The 19,314-nt window shown below is 48.3% G+C and overlaps 1 protein-coding gene across 1 annotated transcript in view; it reads right to left on the bottom strand.

Moving 5' to 3' along the window:
• Window positions 1–19,314, bottom strand: part of LOC137385124 (NACHT, LRR and PYD domains-containing protein 3-like) — a 118,262-nt gene that overhangs the window by 74,022 nt on the left and 24,926 nt on the right. The window contains 1 exon segment of the mRNA XM_068059925.1: window positions 5,385–5,551. Within this exon segment, the coding sequence (XP_067916026.1) occupies window positions 5,385–5,551 (167 nt within the window).

Below are 19,314 nucleotides of genomic sequence, written 5' to 3'. Positions count from 1 at the left end.
TAGCTGCTAGACTGGGTCTGCGGCAGGTGGTGAGGGAACCAACACAAGGGAAAAACATACTTGACCTCGTCCTCACCAATCTGCCTGCCGCAGATGCTTCTGTCCATGACTGTATTGGTAGGAGTGACCATCGCACAGTCCTTGTGGAGACGAAGTCCTGCCTTCACATTGAGGATACCGTCCATCGTGTTGTGTGGCACTCTTCTTCTTCTTTCTTTGGCCTCCTTGTCTCGAGAGACAATGGGTAAGCGCCTGGAGGGGGTCACTGGTTTGTGAAGCAGCACCTGGAGTGGCTATAAAGGCCAATACTAGAGTGACAGACTCTTCCACAGGTGCTACATAAAATTGGTTGTCGGGGCTGTTACACAGTTGGCTCTCACCTTGCGCTTCTGTCTTTTTTCCTGCCAACTGCAATGTCTCTTCGACTCGCCACGCTTTCGCCCCACCTTTATGGTTGCCCGCCAGCTCTGGCGATCCCTGGCAACTGACTCCCACGACTTGTGATCAATGTCACAGGACTTCATGTCGCGTTTGCAGACATCTTTAAAGCGGAGACATGGACGGCCGGTGGGTCTGGTACCAGTGACGAGCTCGCTGTGCAATGTGTCCTTGGGGATCCTGCCATCTTCCATGCGGCTCACATGGCCAAGCCATCTCAAGCGCCGCTGGCTTAGTAGGGTGTATATGCTGGGGACGTTGGCCGCCTTGAGGACTTCTGTGTTGGAGATACGGTACTGCCACCTGATGCCAAGTATTCTCCAGAGGCAGCGAAGATGGAATGAATTGAGACGTCGCTCTTGGCTGACATACGTTGTCGAGGCCTCGCTGCCGTAGAGCAAGCTACTGAAGACACAGGCTTGATACACTTGGACTTTTGTGTTCTGTGTCAGTGCGCCATTTTCCCACACTCTCTTGGCCAGTTTGGACATAGCAGAGGAAGCCTTTCCCATGCGCTTGTTGATTTCTGCATCGAGAGACAGGTTACTGGTGACAGTTGAGCCTAGGTAGGTGAACTCTTGAACCACTTCCAGAGTGTGGTCGCCGATATGGATGGGGCGTTTCTGATGTCCTGTCCCATGATGTTCGTTTTCTTGAGGCTGATGGTTAGGCCAAATTCATTGCAAGCAGCCGCAAACCTGTCGATGAGTCTTTGCAGACACTCTTCAGTGTGAGATCTTACTGCAGCAAAGAGGAGTTCCCTACCACCGTGGAGGCACTACCACCGTGCTGAATGGGATAGATTTCGAACAGATCTAGCAATGTAAAACTGGGCATCCATGAAGCGCTGTGGGCCATCAGCAGCAGCAGAATTGTACTCAACCACAATCTGCAAGCTCATGGTTCGACATATCCATTACCATCAAGCCAGGAGACCAACCCTGGTTCAATGAAGAGTGCAGGAAGGCATGCCAGGAGCAGCACCAGGCATACCTCAAACTGAGGTGTCAACCTGGTGAAACTACAACACAGGACTATCTGCATGCCAAACTGCATAAGCAGCATGCGATAGGCAGAGCTAAGCAATCCCATAACCAACGGATCAGATCTAAGCTCTGCAGTCCTGCCACATCCAGCCATGAATGGTGGTGGACAATTAAACTACTAACTGGAGGATGTGGCTCCACAAATATCCCCATCCTCAATGATGGGGGAGCCCAACACATCAGTGCGAAAGATAAGGTTGAAGCATTTGCAACAATCTTCAGCCAGAAGTGCCGAGTTGATGATCCATCTCGGCCTCCTCCTGAAGTCCCCTGCATCACAGATGCCAGACTTCAGCCAATTCGATTCACTCCGCATGATATCAAGAAACGACTGAAGGCACTGGATACTGCAAAAGCTATGAGCCCTGACAATATTCCGGCGATAGTACTGAAGACCTGTGCTCCAGAACCTGCCGCGCCTCTAGCCAAGCTGTTCCAGTACAGCTACAACACTGGCATCTACCCTGTAATGTGGAAAATTGCCCAGGTATGTCCTGTACACAAAAAGCAGGACAAATCCAACCAGGCCAACTACCGCCCCATCAGTCTACTCTCACTCATCAGTAAAGTGATGGAAGGTGTCATCAACAGTGCCATCAAGCGGCACTTGCTTCGCAATAACCTGCTCAGTGATGCTCAGTTTGGGTTCCGCCAGGACCACTCAGCTCCTGACCTCATTATAGCCTTGGTTCAAACATGGACAAAAGAACTGAACTCAAGAGGTGAGGGGAGAGTGACTGCCCTTGACATCAAGGCAGCATTTGACAGAGTATGGCATCAAGGAGCCCTAGCAAAACTGAGGTCAGTGGGAATCAGGGGAAAAACCCTCCGCTGGCTGGAGTCATACCTAGCGCAAAGGAAGATGGTTGTGGTTGTTGGAGGTCAATCATCTGAGCTCCAGGACATCACTGCAGGAGTTCCTCAGGGTAGTGTCCGAGGCCCAACCATCTTCAGCTGCTTCATCAAGGACCTACCTTCAATCACAAGGTCAGAAGTGGGGATGTTCGCTGATGATTGCACAATGTTCAGCACCATTCATGACTCCTCAGATACTGAAGCAGTCTGTGTAGAAATACAGCAAGACCTGGACAATATCCAGGCTTGGGCTGATAAGTGGCAAATAACATTCGCGCCACACAAGTGCCAGGCAATGACCATCTCCAACAAAAGAGAATCTAACCATCTCCCCTTGACATTCAACGGCATTACCATTCTTGAATCCCCCACTATCAACATCCTCGGGGCTATCATCGACCAGAAACTGAACTGGAGTAGCCATAGAAATACCGTGGCTATAACAGCAGGTCAGAGGCTGCGAATCCTGAGGCGAGTAACTCACCTCCTGACTCCCCAAAGTCTGTCCACCATCTGCAAGGCACAAGTCAGGAGTGTGATGGAATACTCTCCAATGCCTGGATGGGTGCAGCTCCAACAACACTCAAGAAGCTCGACACCATCCAGGACAAAGCAGCCCGCTTGATTGGCACCCCATCTACAAACATTCACTCCCTCCACCGCCGACGCATAGTGGCAGCAGTGTGTACCATCTACAAGATGCACTGCAGCAATGCACCAAGGCTCCTTCGATAGCACCTTCCAAACCCGCGACCTCTACCAACTAGAAGGACAAGGGCAGCAAATGCATGGGAACACCACCACCTGCAAGTTCCCCTCCAAGTCACACACCATCTTGACTTGGAACTATATCGCTGTTCCTTCACTGTCACTGGGTCAAAATACTGGAACTCCCTTCCGAACAGCACTGTGGGTATACCTACCCCAAATGGACTGCAGTGGTTCAAGAAGGCAGCTCACCACCTTCTCAAGGGCAATTAGGGATGGGCAATAAATGCTGGCCTGGCCAGCGACACCCACATCCCTGAATGAATAATAATAAAAAAAAGCTTCTGAGAGATGTGGTTACTTCTTCAGCACTGCAGATGTGAAATCGTCGGGGCCCATAGAAGTTGTTGTGTCCAGTGCGCTCAGCCATTCCTTTTGTCACGTAGGGTAAATAAAACTGGCTGAAGACCGGCATCTGTGAAAGTATGGACCACAGGAGGAGGCAGAGATGGATCATCTACTTGAAACTTCTGGCTGAAGATGGCTGCGAATGCTTCAGCTTTGTTTTCTGCACTCTGGGCTTCGCCATTATGGATGATGCAGATGTTTGTGGAACGTCCTCTTCAGTTAGTTGTTTAATTGTCCAGCACTATATGACTGGGTGTGGCAGGACTGTAAAGTTTTATGATTTGTTGGTTGTGGGATCGCTTGTCTGTTTACAGCATGCCACTTCTGCTGTTCAGCATCCATGTCGTCCTGTGATGTAGCTTCACTATGTTGGCACCTCAATTTCAGTTCACCTTGTGCTGCTCCTGACATGCTCTCCTACTCTCCTCATTGAACCAGAGTTGGTCCCCAGGCTTGATGATAATGGCAGAGTGAGGGATACGACAGGCCATGAGGTCACAGAACGTAGTGAAATATAATTCTGCTGCTGCTCGTGGCTCCCAGCACCTCATGGATGCTCAGTTTTGGATGATAGATCTATTCTGTATCATCACATTTACAATAGTGGTAGTGCACACAACATGATCGAGGAGTCTTCAGTTCCCAAACGTGACTTAGTCTCCACAGGGACTGTGTGGTGATCACTCCGACCAATACAGTCATGGACAGATACAACTGCGACAGGTAGATGGGTGAGGACAAGTAGATTTTTTCCCTTGTGTTGGTTCTCTCGGCACCCTCTGCATGCCCTGTCTGCCAGATATGTCCTTCAGGATCGGCCAGCTCGGTCAGGAGTTGTTCTACCGAGCCACTCTTGACGGACGTTAAAGATTCCCTACCCTCACCCGCTCCAGAGTAAATTCTGGGCCCTTGCTTTTTCCACGTGACATAAAGGAATACAGATTCATCAACTGAGGGAGGACAATAATCAGAAAGTGGTTTCCTCGTCCATGTCTGACCTCAGGTCATGAGATTTCACGGGATCCAGAGTCAATGTTGAGGTCTCTCGTGGCCAACCCTGTTTACTGTACATCACTGGACCAGCATCTCCCATCGTTCTGTCTGGTGGGAAAGGACATACCTAGGAATAGTGATGGAGGAGTCTGGGATATTGATTGATGGTTAGACTCGATCATACCTAGGTCAGGCTGTTGCTTAACTGAGCTGTGGGATAAGTTCTTTCAATTTTTTTCCCAAGATTCCAGATGTTACTGAGGAATTTGGAGGGTCAACTGGCTGTGTGACTGAATACGATTCTGGTCGGTCCACCTGGTTTTACCATTATACTTTTTTGTAGCAGTTTGAGTGACTTCCTGGGCCATTTCAAAGGGCAGTTAAGAGTCAACGACACCACTGTGTCTGGAGTCACAGGTAGGCCAGGCTGGATAAGGATGGCAGCTTTCCTTCCCTAAAGGATGTTACTGAACCAGCTGGGTTTTGACGAATATCCAATATTATTTAATGAATTCAAACTCACAAACTGCCACTGTGAGATTTGAGCTCAGGTGTCTGGATTATTGGTCCAGACCTCTGGTATAACAATCCAGTAACATGATCACTATGTCACTGGACCCAAACGTGGTGAGTGTAACATGCTTGGAAGGAACAGGTGACTTTAGACCTCTGGTTCCCAAAGCTCTCCACCTCTGGGCTTTTCCGCATACCTGGGTCTGTTGTAAACTAGCTGATAGAGATCAGTTAACAATTAACTGTTATTATTAACCATTAACAATTAACCATTATCAGTGCAGTATGTGACTGCCCAAATGTTAGGTGAGTCAGACATTGGTCATTTTTTACCCAGCATTTCCTTTGTTCCCATGTTACAATATTCTATCAGTTCTGTGATGTTAGAATAAATTAACTTCATTCTGTATCCCTCCCACTTACTTGATACTCCTGTCCAGTGAAATGGTCCTCGCCTGTTAATATGAGACTGAGTCCCTCCACCCCTTCTTCAATCGCCTGTTCTAGTCTGTCCCGGTAGAATTTCATCAACTTGAACAGCTGGTAATCGTCACACTTTGTCAGGAAATCAGTGATTATGGAGTTGGGATCTGTGAACACAAATGGAGAAAACTAAACACATTGTCGGTATTCTATCCAGACTGTTACATTTTGTCTGATACCAAACAGCTGAAACCTCCTGTGAGTCACATTACCAAACAACTTCTGAAAACAGAGAAACACCACATGTATCACATTCCACTGACCTGTATAGTCAATGCTCAAAAACTGGGGACAAGTTTGTCAAACATGACTTACCTTCAACTTATCAGCTCCAGATCCCCAAACAATCCCCTGTATCTCTAAATGGTCACTAGATCAAAACTGAAACACAGACTCCAGGAGTTTTCCCACAACTCCAGCCTCCTCCGGCATCTTCTCTCCATTCTCGATAGTCTGCAAAACCTGCTAAGAAATGTGCTGTTTTCTTTTCTGTTCTTGAAATGTATACCTATTGATTCCATCGTGGGAACAGGAGTAGGTCATTTAGCCCCTCGAGCCTGTTCTATCATTCAGTGATATCCTGGCTGATTTGTGATCTAATTCTAGATACCCCTCTTTGCCTCATATCCTTTAATACCCCTGGTTAACAAGAAGTTATCAATCTCAGATTTAAAATCAACAATTGATATGGCATCACTTGCTGTTTGTGGAAGAGAGTTCCTTTGCGTGTCGAAGTTTTGTGTAATTTCACTCCTGAAAGGAATGGTTCTAATTTTTTGACTACGTCTTCTAGTCCTAGACTCCATATTTAGTGGAAATAGTTTCTCTCTATTGACCCCATCTCTTCCCCTTAATATCTTGAAAACTTTGATCAAATCACCCCTTAACTTTGCAAAAAGCAGGGATTACAAGCCTAGTTTGTGTAAACTCTTCTCATAATTTTACCTTGGAATCCAGATATCATTCTGATAAATCTATGGTATCCTCCTTCCAAGGATAATAGATCCTTCCTAAGGTTTGGTGCCCAGAACTGAACACAGTTCTCCAGGTGTGGTCTAATTCAGTACCTTTATTTCTGGTCCATCTTTGTCCTTTTCCATAACTACCTTAAATCTTACAGAGTTATGGTCACTATCCCCGAAATGCTCCCCCACTGACACTTCTCCCACTTGACTGGCTTCATTCCCGAGGATTCGGTCCAGTACTGCCCCTTCCCTTGTAGGACTTTCTATGTACTGGCTCAAAAAGCTCTCCTGTATGTATTTTAAGAATTCTGCCCCCTTTAAGCCTTTTGCACTGAGACTATCCCAGTTTATATTGGGGAAGTTGAAATCCCCTACTCTTATTACCCTATTATTTTCACACCTCTCAGAGAATTGCCTACATATCTGCTCCTCTATCTCTTCCTGACTGTTTGGAGGCCTGTAGTAAACATCCAGCCAAGTGATTGCCCCCTTTTTGTTTTTAAGTTCTACCCAAATGGCCTCATTTGAGGAACCTTCCAAGATGTCATCCCTCCTTACTGCAGTAATTGACGCCATGATCAACAGTGTAATACCACCTCCTCTTTTATCCCCTCCCCTGTCGCGCCTGAAGATTCTATACCCTGGAATATTGAGCTGCCAGTCCTGTCCCTCCCTCAACCATGCCTCTGTGATCGCAACAATATCATAATCCCATGTGCTAATCAATGCCCTCAATTCATCTGCCTTACTAGTAAGACTCCTTGCATTGAAATAGATGCAATCCAACCTTGCATTTTTCCCTTGTGCTTTACCAGGTCTATATTTGCTCTGCCTTCCAGACAGACTCACTTTCTGTTCGATATTACCCCCTACTGTACCTCCACTCTGTATCATATCACCCGCCAAATCAGTTTAAACCTCCCCCCTCCCCCCGCCCCAACAGAACTAGAAAATCTCCCAGCAAGGATGCTTGTCCCATTCCGGTTCAGGTGCAACCCATCCAACTTGTATAGGTCCCACCTTTGCCAGAAACAGACCCAGTAATCCAGGAAACTAAAGCCCTCCCTCCTGCACCATCTCTTCAGCCACGCATTCATCTGCTCTGTCCTCCTATTTCTGAACTCACTAGCATGTGGCACCGGGAGTAATCCAGAGATTACAACCTTCAAGGTTCTGCCTTTTAATCTGCTATCTAGTTCCCTAAATTCTTGTTGTAGGACCTCATCCCTTTTTCTACCTATGTCGTTGGTACCAATGTGTACCACGACCCCTGGCTGCTCACCCTCCTCCTTCAGAATGCCCTGCAGCTGCTCCGTGACATCCTTGACCTGAGCACCATGAAGGCAACATACCATCCTGGCATCAAGGTTGCGGCCACAGAAACGCCTATCTGTACCCCTTACGATAGAATCCCCTGTCACTATAGCTCTTCCCTGCCTTTTCCTTCCCTGCGGTGCAGCAGAGCCATCCTTGGTGCCACGGACCTAGCTGTTGCTGCTTTCCCCTGGGAGGTCATACCCCACCGCACCCCCACCAACAGTATCCAAAGCTGTATATCTATTTGAGGGGGATGGCCACAGGGGACTCCTGCACTACCTGCCTGCGCCTACTACTCCGCCTGGTGGTCACCCAGTTCCTTTCTGCTTGTGCTGCCATTACCTGCGGTGTGACCACCTCTCGAAACGTGCTATCCACGTCCTCAGCATCACAGATGCTCCACAGTGAATCCACCCACAGCTCCAGCTCCGTAATGCGGGCAGTCAGTAGCTGCTGATGGATACACTTCCTGCACACATGGTCGTCAGGGACACTGGAAGCATCCCTGATTTCCCACATAGTGCAGGAGGAGTATATCACAGGGCTGAGCTCTCCTGTCATGACTTACCTTTAAATTAATTTAGTTACTCTCTTTAAAAAATACTAATTACACTCGGGGTCTTGTTCTACTCCAAACACTACCCACTACAATCTAAAGTCCTGAATAAATTACTCTAATTTAAGTAGTACCATTCACCTTATCACTTGAGGTTTTGAAAAAAAACCTTCCCCTTTTTTTAAGCAATTTAAATACACCAACAGCTGTTGCATTACTGGTCAAAGAGGATATCACAGCTGTGCTGAAGGAAGGCACTATGGAGGACTCGAGCTGTGAGGCAATATGGGCAGAACTCAGAAATAGGAAGGGTGCGGTAACAATGTTGGGGCTGTACTACAGGCTTCCCAACAGCGAGCGTGAGATAGAGGTACAAATATGTAAACAGATTATGGAAAGCTGTAGGAGCAATAGGGTGGTGGTGATAGGAGATTTTAATTTTCCCAACATTGACTGGGATTCACTTAATGTTAGAGGTCTAGATGGAGCAGAATTTGCAAGGAGCATCCAGGAGGGTTTTCTAGAGCAGTATGTAAATATTCTAACTCGGGAAGGGGCCATACTGGACCTGGTGTTGGGGAATGAGCCGGGCCAGGTGGTTGACGTTTCAGTAGGGGACTACTTTGGGAATAGTGATCACAATTCCGTAAGTTTTAGAATACTCATGGACAAAGACAAGAGTGGTCCTACAGGAAGAGTGCTAAATTGGGGGAAGGCCAACTATACCAAAATTCGGCAGGAGCTGGGGAATGTAGATTGGGAGCAGCTGTTTGAAGGTAAATCCACTTTTGATATGTGGGAGGCTTTTAAAGAGAGGTTGATTAGCGTGCAGGAGAGACATGTTCCTGTGAAAATGAGGGATAGAAATGGCAAGATTAGGGAACCATGGATGACAGGTGAAATTGTGAGACCAGCTAAGAGGAAAAAGGAAGCACACATAAGGTCTAGGCGGCTGAAGAAAGACGAAGCTTTGAAAGAATATCGGGATTGTAGGCGCAATCTGAAACAAGGAATTAAGAGGGCTAAAAGGGGTCGTGAAATATCTTTAGCAAACAGGGTTCAGGAAAATCCCAAAGCCTTTTATTCATATATAAGGAGCAAGAGGGTAACGAGAGAAAGGATTGGCCCACTCAAGGACAAAGGAGGAAAGTTATGCGTGGAGTCAGAGAAAATGGGTGAGATTCTAAACGAGTACTTTGCATCGGTATTCACCGAGGAGAGGGACATGACGGATGTTGAGGTTAGGGACAGATGTTTGATTACTCTAGGTCAAGTCGGCAGAAGGAGGGAGGAAGTGTTGGATATTCTAAAAGGCATTAAGGTGGACAAGTCCCCAGGTCCGGATGGGATCTATCCCAGGTTACTGTGGGAAGCGAGAGAGGAAATAGCTGGGGCCTTAACAGATATCTTTGCAACATCCTTAAACACGGGGGAGGTCCCGGAGGACTGGAGAATTGCTAATGTTGTCCACTTGCTTAAGAAGGGTAGCAGGGAAAATGCAGGTAATTATAGACCGGTGAGCCTGACGTCAGTGGTAGGGAAGCTGCTGGAGAAGATACTGAGGGATAGGATCTATTCCCATCTGGAAGAAAATGGGCTTATCAGTGATAGGCAACATGGTTTTGTGCAGGGAAGGTCATGTCTTACCAACTTAATGGAATTCTTTGAGGAAGTGACAAAGTTGATTGATGAGGGAAGGGCTGTAGATGTCATATACATGGACTTCAGTAAGGCGTTTGATAAGGTTCCCCATGGTAGGCTGATGAAGAAAGTGAAGGCGCATGGGGTCCAAGGTGTGCTAGCTAGATGGATAAAGAACTGGCTGGGCAACAGGAGACAGAGAGTAGCAGTGGAAGGGAGTTTCTCAAAATGGAGACGTGTGACCAGTGGTGTTCCACAGGGATCCGTGCTGGGACCACTGTTGTTTGTGATATACATAAATGATTTGGAGGAAATTATAGGTGGTCTGATTAGCAAGTTTGCAGACGACACTAAGATTGGTGGAGTAGCAGATACTGAAGGGGACTGTCAGAGAATACAGCAGAATACAGATAGACTGGAGAGTTGGGCAGAGAAATGGCAGATGGAGTTCAATCAGGGCAAATGCGAGGTGATGCATTTTGGAAGATCCAATTCAAGAGTGAACTATACAGTAAATGGAAAAGTCCAGGGGAAAATTGATGTGCAGAGAGATTTGGGTGTTCAGGTCCATTGTTCCCTGAAGGTGGCAACGCAGGTCAATAGAGTGGTCAAGAAGGCATACGGCATGCTTTCCTTCATCGGACGGGGTATTGAGTACAAGAGTTGGCAGGTCATGTTACAGTTGTATAGGACTTTGGTTCGGCCACATTTGGAATACTGCGTGCAGTTCTGGTCGCCACATTACCAAAAGGATGTGGATGCTTTGGAGAGGGTGCAGAGGAGGTTCACCAGGATGTTGCCTGGTATGGAGGGCGCTAGCTATGAAGAGAGGTTGAGTAGATTCGGATTATTTTCATTAGAAAGTCGGAGGTTGAGGGGGGACCTGATTGAGGTGTACAAAATCATGAGAGGTATAGACAGGGTGGATAGCAAGAAGCTTTTTCCCAGAGTGGGGGATTCAATTACAAGGGGACACGAGTTCAAAGTGAAAGGGGAAAAGTTTAGGGGGGATATGCGTGGAAAGTTCTTTACACAGAGGGTGGTGGGTGCATGGAACGCATTACCAGCGGAGGTGGTAGACGCGGGCACGATAGCGTCTTTTAAGATGTATCTAGACAGATACATGAATGGGCAGGAAGTAAAGAGATACAGACCCTTAGAAAATAGGCGACAGGCTTAGATAGAGGATTTGGATCGGCGTAGGCTTGGAGGGCCGAAGGGCCTGTTCCTGTGCTCTAATTTTCTTTGTTCTTTGTTCAATCACCTTGCAGAATTCCCGTGATGTCACTAAGTTTCTTTTCTGCTTTTCAAGTTTCAATGCGCGCTGAGAGACACAGGTCCGCCAGTCACTGCACCGCTCTGTTCCCAGGTAAGTGAACGAGGGCCTCGAGTCCTGCTCTTGACTTACAGCCACCGTTCCGGATCAGCTTCCACACAGGTCCGCCAGTCACTGCACCGCTCTGCTCCCAGGTAAGTGAATGAGGGCCTCGAGTCCTGCTCTTTACTTACAGCCACCGCTCGGATCAGCTTCCACACAGGTCCGCCAGTCACTGCCCCACTCTGCTCCCAGGTAAGTGAATGAGGGCCTCGAGTCCTGGTCATTACTTACAGCCGCCGTTCCGGATCAGCTTCCACACAGGTCCATCAAGCGGCACTTGCTTCGCAATAACCTGCTCAGTGATACCCAGTTTGGGTTCCACCAGGGCCACTCAGCTCCTGACCTCATTACAGCCTTGGTTCAAACACGGACAAAAGAGCTGAACTCGAGGTGAGGTGAGGTGAGAGTGACTGCCCTTGACATCAAGGCAGCATTTGACCGAGCATGGCATCAAGGAGCCCTAGCAAAACTGAGGTCAATGGGAATCAGGGGGAAAACCCTCCGCTGGCTGGAGTCATACCTAGCACAAAGGAAGATGGTTGTGGTTGTTGGAGGTCAATCATCTGAGCTCCAGGACATCACTGCAGGAGTTCCTCAGGGTAGTTTCCCAGGCCCAACCATCTTCAGCTGCTTCATCAATGACCTTCCTTCAATCATAAGGTCAGAAGTGGGGATGTTCGTTGATGATTGCACAATGTTCAGCACCATTCGTGACTCCTCAGATACTGAAGCAGTCCGTGTAGAAATGCAGCAAGACCTGGACAATATCCAGGCTTGGGCTGATAAGTGGCAAGTAACATTCGCGCCACACAAGTGCCAGGCAATGACCATCTCCAACAAAAGAGAATCTAACCATCTCCCCTTGACATTCAACAGCATTACCATCGCTGAATCCCCCACTATCAACATCCTAGGGGCTACCATTGACCGAAAACTGAACTGGAGTAGCCATATGAATACCATGGCTACAAGAGCAGGTCAGAGGCTAGGAATCCTGAGGCGAGTAACTCACCTCCTGACTCCCCAAAGCCTGTCCACCATCTACAAGGTACAAGTCAGGAGTGTGATGGAATACTCTCCACTTGCCTGGATGGGTGCAGCTCCAACAACATTCAAGAAGCTCGACACCATCCAGGACAAAGCAGCCCGCTTGATTGGCACCCCATCTGCAAACATTCACTCCCTCCACCACTGCCGCACAGTGGCAGCAGTGTGTACCATCTACAAGATGCACTGCAGCAATGCACCAAGGCTCCTTAGACAGCACCTTCCAAACCCACGACCTCTACCAACTAGAAGGACAAGGGCAGCACATACATGGGAACACGACCACCTACAAGTTCCCCTCCAAGTCACACACCATCCTGACTTGGAACTATATCGTCGTTCCTTCACTGTCGCTGGGTCAAAATCCTGGAACTCCCTTCCTAACAGCACTGTGGGTGTATCTACCCCACATGGACTGCAGCGGTTCAAGAAGGCAGCTCACCACCACCTTCTCAAGGGCAATTAGGGATGGGCAATAAATGCTGGCCTGGCCAGCGACGCCCACATCCCGTGAATGAATTAAAAAAAAAGGTCCGCCAGACACTGCACCGCTCTGTTCCCAGGTAAGTGAATGAGGGCCTAGAGTCCTGCTCTTTACTTGCAGCCGCTGCTCTGGATCAGCTTCCACACAGGTCCATCAGCCACTGACCCGCTCTGTTCCCAGGTAAGTCCTTAGTTTAGTTTAGAGATACAGCACTGAAACAGGCCCTTCGGCCCACCGATTCTGTGCCGACCATCAACCACCCAATTCTACTAATCCTCAACTAATTCCATATTCCTACCACATCCCCACCTGTCCCTATATTTCCCTACCACCTACCTATACTCGGGGCAATTCATAATGGCCAATTTACCTATCAACCTGCAAGTCTTTGGCATGTGGGAGGAAACCTATGCATTCCTGTGCTGTGATATCTCATCCTGTGCCTCAGTGTCATTTTTTTTTATTGATAATGCTCTTGTTGAGCTGCATTTGCTCAGTGATTCAGTCTCAGATCAGTAATTTCACCAAACGACATAGAGTCATAGCGTTATACAGCATGGAAACAGGCCCTTCGGCCCATCGTGTCTGTGCTGGCTATCAAGCACCTAACTATTCTAATCCCATTTTCCAGCACTTGGCTGACAACCTTGTATGCTATGGCGTTTCAAGTGCTCATCTAAGTACTACTTAAATGTTGTGAGGGTTCCTGTCTCTACCACCTCTTCAGGCAGTACGTTCCAGATTCCAACCATCCTCGGTGAAAATTTTTTTCCTCAAATCCCCTCTAAACCTCCTGACCCTTACCTTAAATCTATGACCCCTGGTTCTTGCCCCCTCCACTATGGGAAAAAGTTTCTTCCTATCTAACCTATCAATGCCCCTCATAATATTCTCCACCTCAATCATGTCCCCCCTCAGCCTTCTCTGCTCTAAGGAAAACAACCCAAGCCTTTTCAGTCTCTCTTCATAGCTGAAATGCTCCAGCCCAGGCAACATCCTGGTGAATCTCCTCTGCACCCTCTCCAGTGCAGTCACATCCTTCCTATAGTGTGGTGACCAGAACTGTACACAGTACTCCAGCTGTGAACTAACTAGCGTTTTATACAGCTCCATCATAACCTCCCTGTTCTTGTATTCTGTGCCTCAGCTGATACAGGCAAGTATCCCATATGCCTTCCTAACCACCTTATCTACCTGTGCCGCTGCCTTCAGTGATCTACGGACCAGGACACCAGGTCCCTCTGACCCTCTGAACTTCCGAGCGTCCTACCATCCATTGTATATTCCCTTGCCTTGTTTGTCCTCCCAAAATGCATCACCTCACACTTCTCAGGATTAAATTCTATTTGCCACTGCTCTGCCCATCTTACCAGCCCTTCGATAACGTTCTGTAATCTGAGGCTTTCCTCCTCACTATTTACGACACCACCAATTTTCATGTCTTATGCAAATTACTTATTATACCTCCGATATTCACGTCTAAATCATTGATGTACAGTTCAAATTATTCTGCAGCATTCATTTATAACCAAGTTTGAGACAAAGTGAAATTCACTTCTCGGCTGTTTCACTTGTACTGACCCTGGTATCATAAAAACACAACAATAACTTACATTTCAATAGCATTTTAAACATCAAAATACATCCCAAGGCACTTCACAGAAGCTGAGCCAGACAAAAGATAGACGCTGAATAAAGGAGGAAGCAGCAGCAGCGGACAAAATATTGGTCAAAGCTCTGAATTATAGGAGGGTCCAAATTGAGAAGAAGGAGGTTGAGAGGTTTAAGGACGGCAAAGCAAAGCAGAAAGTTGGGACAATTCAAAGTACGGCCGACACAGATGGGGTGAGGAGAAGGTGAAATGTACAAATGGTCAGTGTTGGAGGAAGAGTGAGAATTTGGTGGTTGCGGGGCCGGGGGGGGGGGGGGGGACTGCAGGGCTGGAGGAGGTTACAGATGGTGGGGGATTGCAGGGCTGAAGGAGGTTACAGATGGTGGAGGGATTGCAGGGCTGAAGGAGATTACAGATGGTGGGGGATTGCAGGGCTGGAGGAGGTTACAGATGGTGGGGGGATTGCAGGGCTGGAGGAGGTTACAGATGGTGGGGGGACTGCAGGGCTGGAGGAGGTTACAGATGGTGGAGGGATTGCAGGGCTGGAGGAGGTTACAGATGGTGGGGGATTGGAGGGCGGGAGGAGGTTACAGATGGTGGGGGATGGCAGGGCTGGAGGAGGTTACAGATGGTGGAGGGATTGCAGGGCTGGAGGAGGTTACAGATGGTGGGAGGATTGCAGGGCTGGAGGAGGGTACAGATGGTGGGGGATGGCAGGGCTGGAGGAGGTTACAGATGGTGGAGGGATTGCAGGGCTGGAGGAGGTTACAGATGGTGGGAGGATTGCAGGGCTGGAGGAGGTTACAGATGGTGCGAGGATTACAGGACTGGAGGAGGTTACAGATGGTGGAGGGATTGCAGGGCGGGAGGAGGTTACAGATGGTGGAGGGATTGCAGGGCGGGAGGAGGTTACAGATGGTGGAGGGATTGCAGGGCTGGAGGAGGTTACAGATGGTGGGGGATTGCAGGGCGGGAGGAGGTTACAGATGGTGGAGGGACTGCAGGGCTGGAGGAGGTTACAGATGGAGGGGGGATTGCAGGGCTGGAGGAGGTTACAGATGGTGGAGGGATTGCAGGGCTGGAGGAGGTTACAGATGGTGAAGGGATTGCAGGGCTGGAGGAGGTTACAGATGGTGGGGGGATTGCAGGGCTGGAGGAGGTTACAGATGGTGGGGGGATTGCAGGGCTGGAGGAGGTTACAGATGGTGCAAGGATTACAGGGCTGGAGGAGGTTACAGAGACAGGGACTGACGAAACCATAAAGATGATTAAATGAGGATGAGAAGTTTAATTTGCAGGTGCTGGGGGACCAGGATACAATGTAGGTTTATAATGACAGGGTGATCAGTGAGCAGGGAGTTTGATTGATCCACATTTACAAAAGGTGAAAGGAGCAAAGCTGCTCCGGAGAGCCTCGGGAAATCGAGTGTACAGGTGATAAAAGTATGGATTCGGGATCAGCCGCAGATGGGCTGAAGCAGGGTGAAGATGGGCGATGTTACAGAGGTGGAAGGAAGCGGTCATTATGATGAACAGAATATCATCTCGGAAGCTCAGCCCGGCCTCAAACAGAACACTGAGGTTGTGAACAGTCTGGTTCAATCTGAGACATTGTCTGGGACGGAGACAGAATCATTGGCGAGGGAACAGAATTCATAGTGCTGGGTAAAGAACATGTCCTCAGTCTTCACACTGTTTAATGTGGGCTGCAGAATTAGAATAAATCTTCTGATATCAACAGAAACATCTCCACCCCGACCAGCCTTCAACATCTCTGCACTCCTCCAAATCTAACCCCGTGCCCGCACCCCACTCACCCAGCCCCACGTCTGCACCCCACTCACCTAGCCCCGCGCCCGCACCCCACTTACCCAACCCCACGTCTGCACCCCACTCACCCAGCCCCGCGCCCGCACCCCATTCACCCAGCCCCGTGTCTGCACCACACTCACTCAGCCCCGCACCCTCACCCCACTCAACCAGCCCCACGTCTGCACCCCACTCACCCAGCCCCGCACCCTCACCCCACTCACCCAGCCCCACGTCTGCACCCCACTCACCCAGCCCGGCATCTGCACCCCACTCACCCTACCCTGCCACGCGGCCTCACCCCACTCACCCTGCCCCGCGTCTGCACCCCACTCACCCAGCCCCGCGCCCGCACACCACTCACCCAGCCCTGCGCCCGCACCCCACTCACCCAGCCAGGCGCCCGCACCCCACTCACCCAGCCCGGCGTCTGCACCCCACTCACCCAGCCCCGCGTCCGCATCCCACTCTCCCAGCCCCGCGTCCGCACCCCACTCACCCAGCCCCGCGTCTGCACCCCACTCACCCAGCCCCGCGTCCGCACCCCACTCACCCAGCCCCGCGTCTGCACCCCACTCACCCAGCCCCGCGTCTGCACCCCACTCACCCAGCCCCGCGTCTGCACCCCACTCACCCAGCCCCGCGTCTGCACCCCACTCACCCAGCCCCGTGCCTGCACCCACTCACCCAGCACCACGCCCGCACCCCACTCACCCAGTCCTGCCTTCCACTGACCAAGCAAATGAATGGCAATGTACTGCATCCCCCACACCTAGAGTACTGTGTACAGTTTTGGTCTCCTTCTTTATAGGGGATATTCTTGCATTGTAGGTAATTCAGAGAAAGTTCACTTGTTTGGATTCTGTAATGAAGGAGGGATTTGTCTTCTGAAGAAAGGTTGGGCACTTTGGATCAATACACATTGGAGTTTGGAAGAATGAGAGGTGATCTTATTGAAACATACAAGATTATGAGGGGGTTGACAGTATCGAAGCTGAGAGGATGTTTCCCCTGGTGGGAGAAATTTAGCTCGATGTAAGTAAGCAGGATTTGTACGGCAGTGAGTGTGGAGTGAAGAATGCTGGTGAAAGAGTGCTTTGTTAACAGAAAAGTCAGGAATTTGGTGCAGGAGGAAATTCTCTGGTAAGTATTTCTCAAGCTGAAATTTAGTTTTACATTTACAAATTGACTTTGACTTTTACAAATTGTAAAAGGGCCTGCAAGTTAGTGAAGATACCGAGTTAATAGAAACTGCCTGACAGTGAGAGTTAACTGTCAATCAGCTGAAAGTGATTATCTGAATAGATGTTAATAACTGGAACAGGAAGCTGAGTTAACAGTTGTAACTTGGGTGTGAGTTATAAACTCTATCTAAGTGAACAGTATTTACTGCCACACACAGTGTTCAGTAAAGAGTGATTTGTTAACAGAGAGCTAAAGTCAAGAATTTGGTGCAAGTTGTAATTCAGAGCAGAGAGGAAAGGAGATGCTGCTTTTTATTTTTTATATAATTCCAGTTGCTGGTGAATGTTTTTCATTTGTCTCTGATGTGAGGAAACTTTATTACTTTATTAAATTAATAACTTTAACTAGAAAATCAATTAATTAATTAGTCGAAGATAATCAACTAAAATGAATCAAATAAGTCAGACTAGATGGTCATGGCAGGGCTTTAACAACAGCATGTGGGAATTTGTGAACAACATTGTGATCCTGGACAACCATATCTAACATTGTACCATTGTTTAAAAAGGGATAGACTGAGGAATTACAGGCCAGTCAGTCTAACCTCAGTGTTGGGAAAATTATTGGTAAAAATTCTGAGTAACAGGATAAGTCTTCACTTGGGAAGACACAGATTAATCAAAGGTCAGCATGGATTTGTGAAGGGCAGGTTGTGTCTGACTAACAATCATTTAAGGCACAGAAGGAGGCCATTCAGCCCATCAAGTCCATGCTGGCTCACCATGGAACTATCCAGTCAGTCCCACTCCCCCAGCTCGATCCCCCTAGCTCTGAAAGTTCATTTCCATCAACTGGCCATCCAATTTCCTTTTGAAATCATTGTCTCTGCTTCCACCACCCTCGTGGGCAGTGAGTTCCAGGTCATCATCACCCAATGTGTACTAAAGGATCTTCCTCATCTTCCATCTGCATTTCTTGTCCAAAACCTTCAATCTGTGTCCCCTAGTCTAATTACCATCAGTTAATGGAACACCTTTTCCTTGTCTAACTTATCCAAGCCTGTCATAATCTTATACACTTCTATCAAATTGTCCTTCAATCGCCTTTGCTGCAGGAAAAACAAACCCAGCTTTTCCAACTTAATCTTGTAACTACAATCCCCCATCGCTGGAACCATTCTGGTAAATCTCCTCTGCATCCTCACAAGGACCCTCACATCCTTCCTAAAGTGTGGTGACCAGAACTGGACGCTGTACTCCAATGGAGGTCTAACCAGAGCTTTATATAGATATGGCATGTCTTCCCTGCTTTTGTACTCAATGCCTCTATTTATGAAGCCCAAGATCCCATAAGCTTTGCTAACCACTCTCTCAATATGCTGTGCCACCTTTAAAGATCGATGCACATGCACCCCCAGGTCCCTCTACTGCAGCACACTCTTTAGAACTGCACCATTAAATCTATATTGCCTCACCCTATCCCTTCTGCCAAAATACATCACCTCACACTTGTCAGTATTCAATTCCATCAGCCACTTGTCTGCCCGTTCTGCTAGCCTATGTTCTGTTACAGGCAGTTCGCATCATCCTCACTGTCACTCCTCCAAGTGTGGTATTGTTGGAAAATTTTGAAATTCTACTTTATTCTAAAATCCAGGTCATTTTATTTATAGCAAAGAAATGCAGTTGTCCCAGCACTGACCCTTGGGGAATACCGCTGTCTACCATCCTCCAGTCCAAAATGCAACCATTTACTGCGACTTGCTGTTTTTGACTCTGTTTCAAATTTTGTTGCAGAGTCAGAAGCAGATATTCCTTTAAGGCACAAAATCCCACAAAAAGTGGTCCAACCAATGCTAACAAGAGGAGTTAAGTTA

The sequence above is a fragment of the Heterodontus francisci genome, chromosome 28 (genome assembly GCF_036365525.1).
Source record: "Heterodontus francisci isolate sHetFra1 chromosome 28, sHetFra1.hap1, whole genome shotgun sequence".
NCBI lineage: Eukaryota > Metazoa > Chordata > Chondrichthyes > Heterodontiformes > Heterodontidae > Heterodontus > Heterodontus francisci.
The sequence above is the reverse complement of the archived record's forward strand: the minus strand, read 5'-3'. Positions and strand labels throughout refer to the sequence as shown.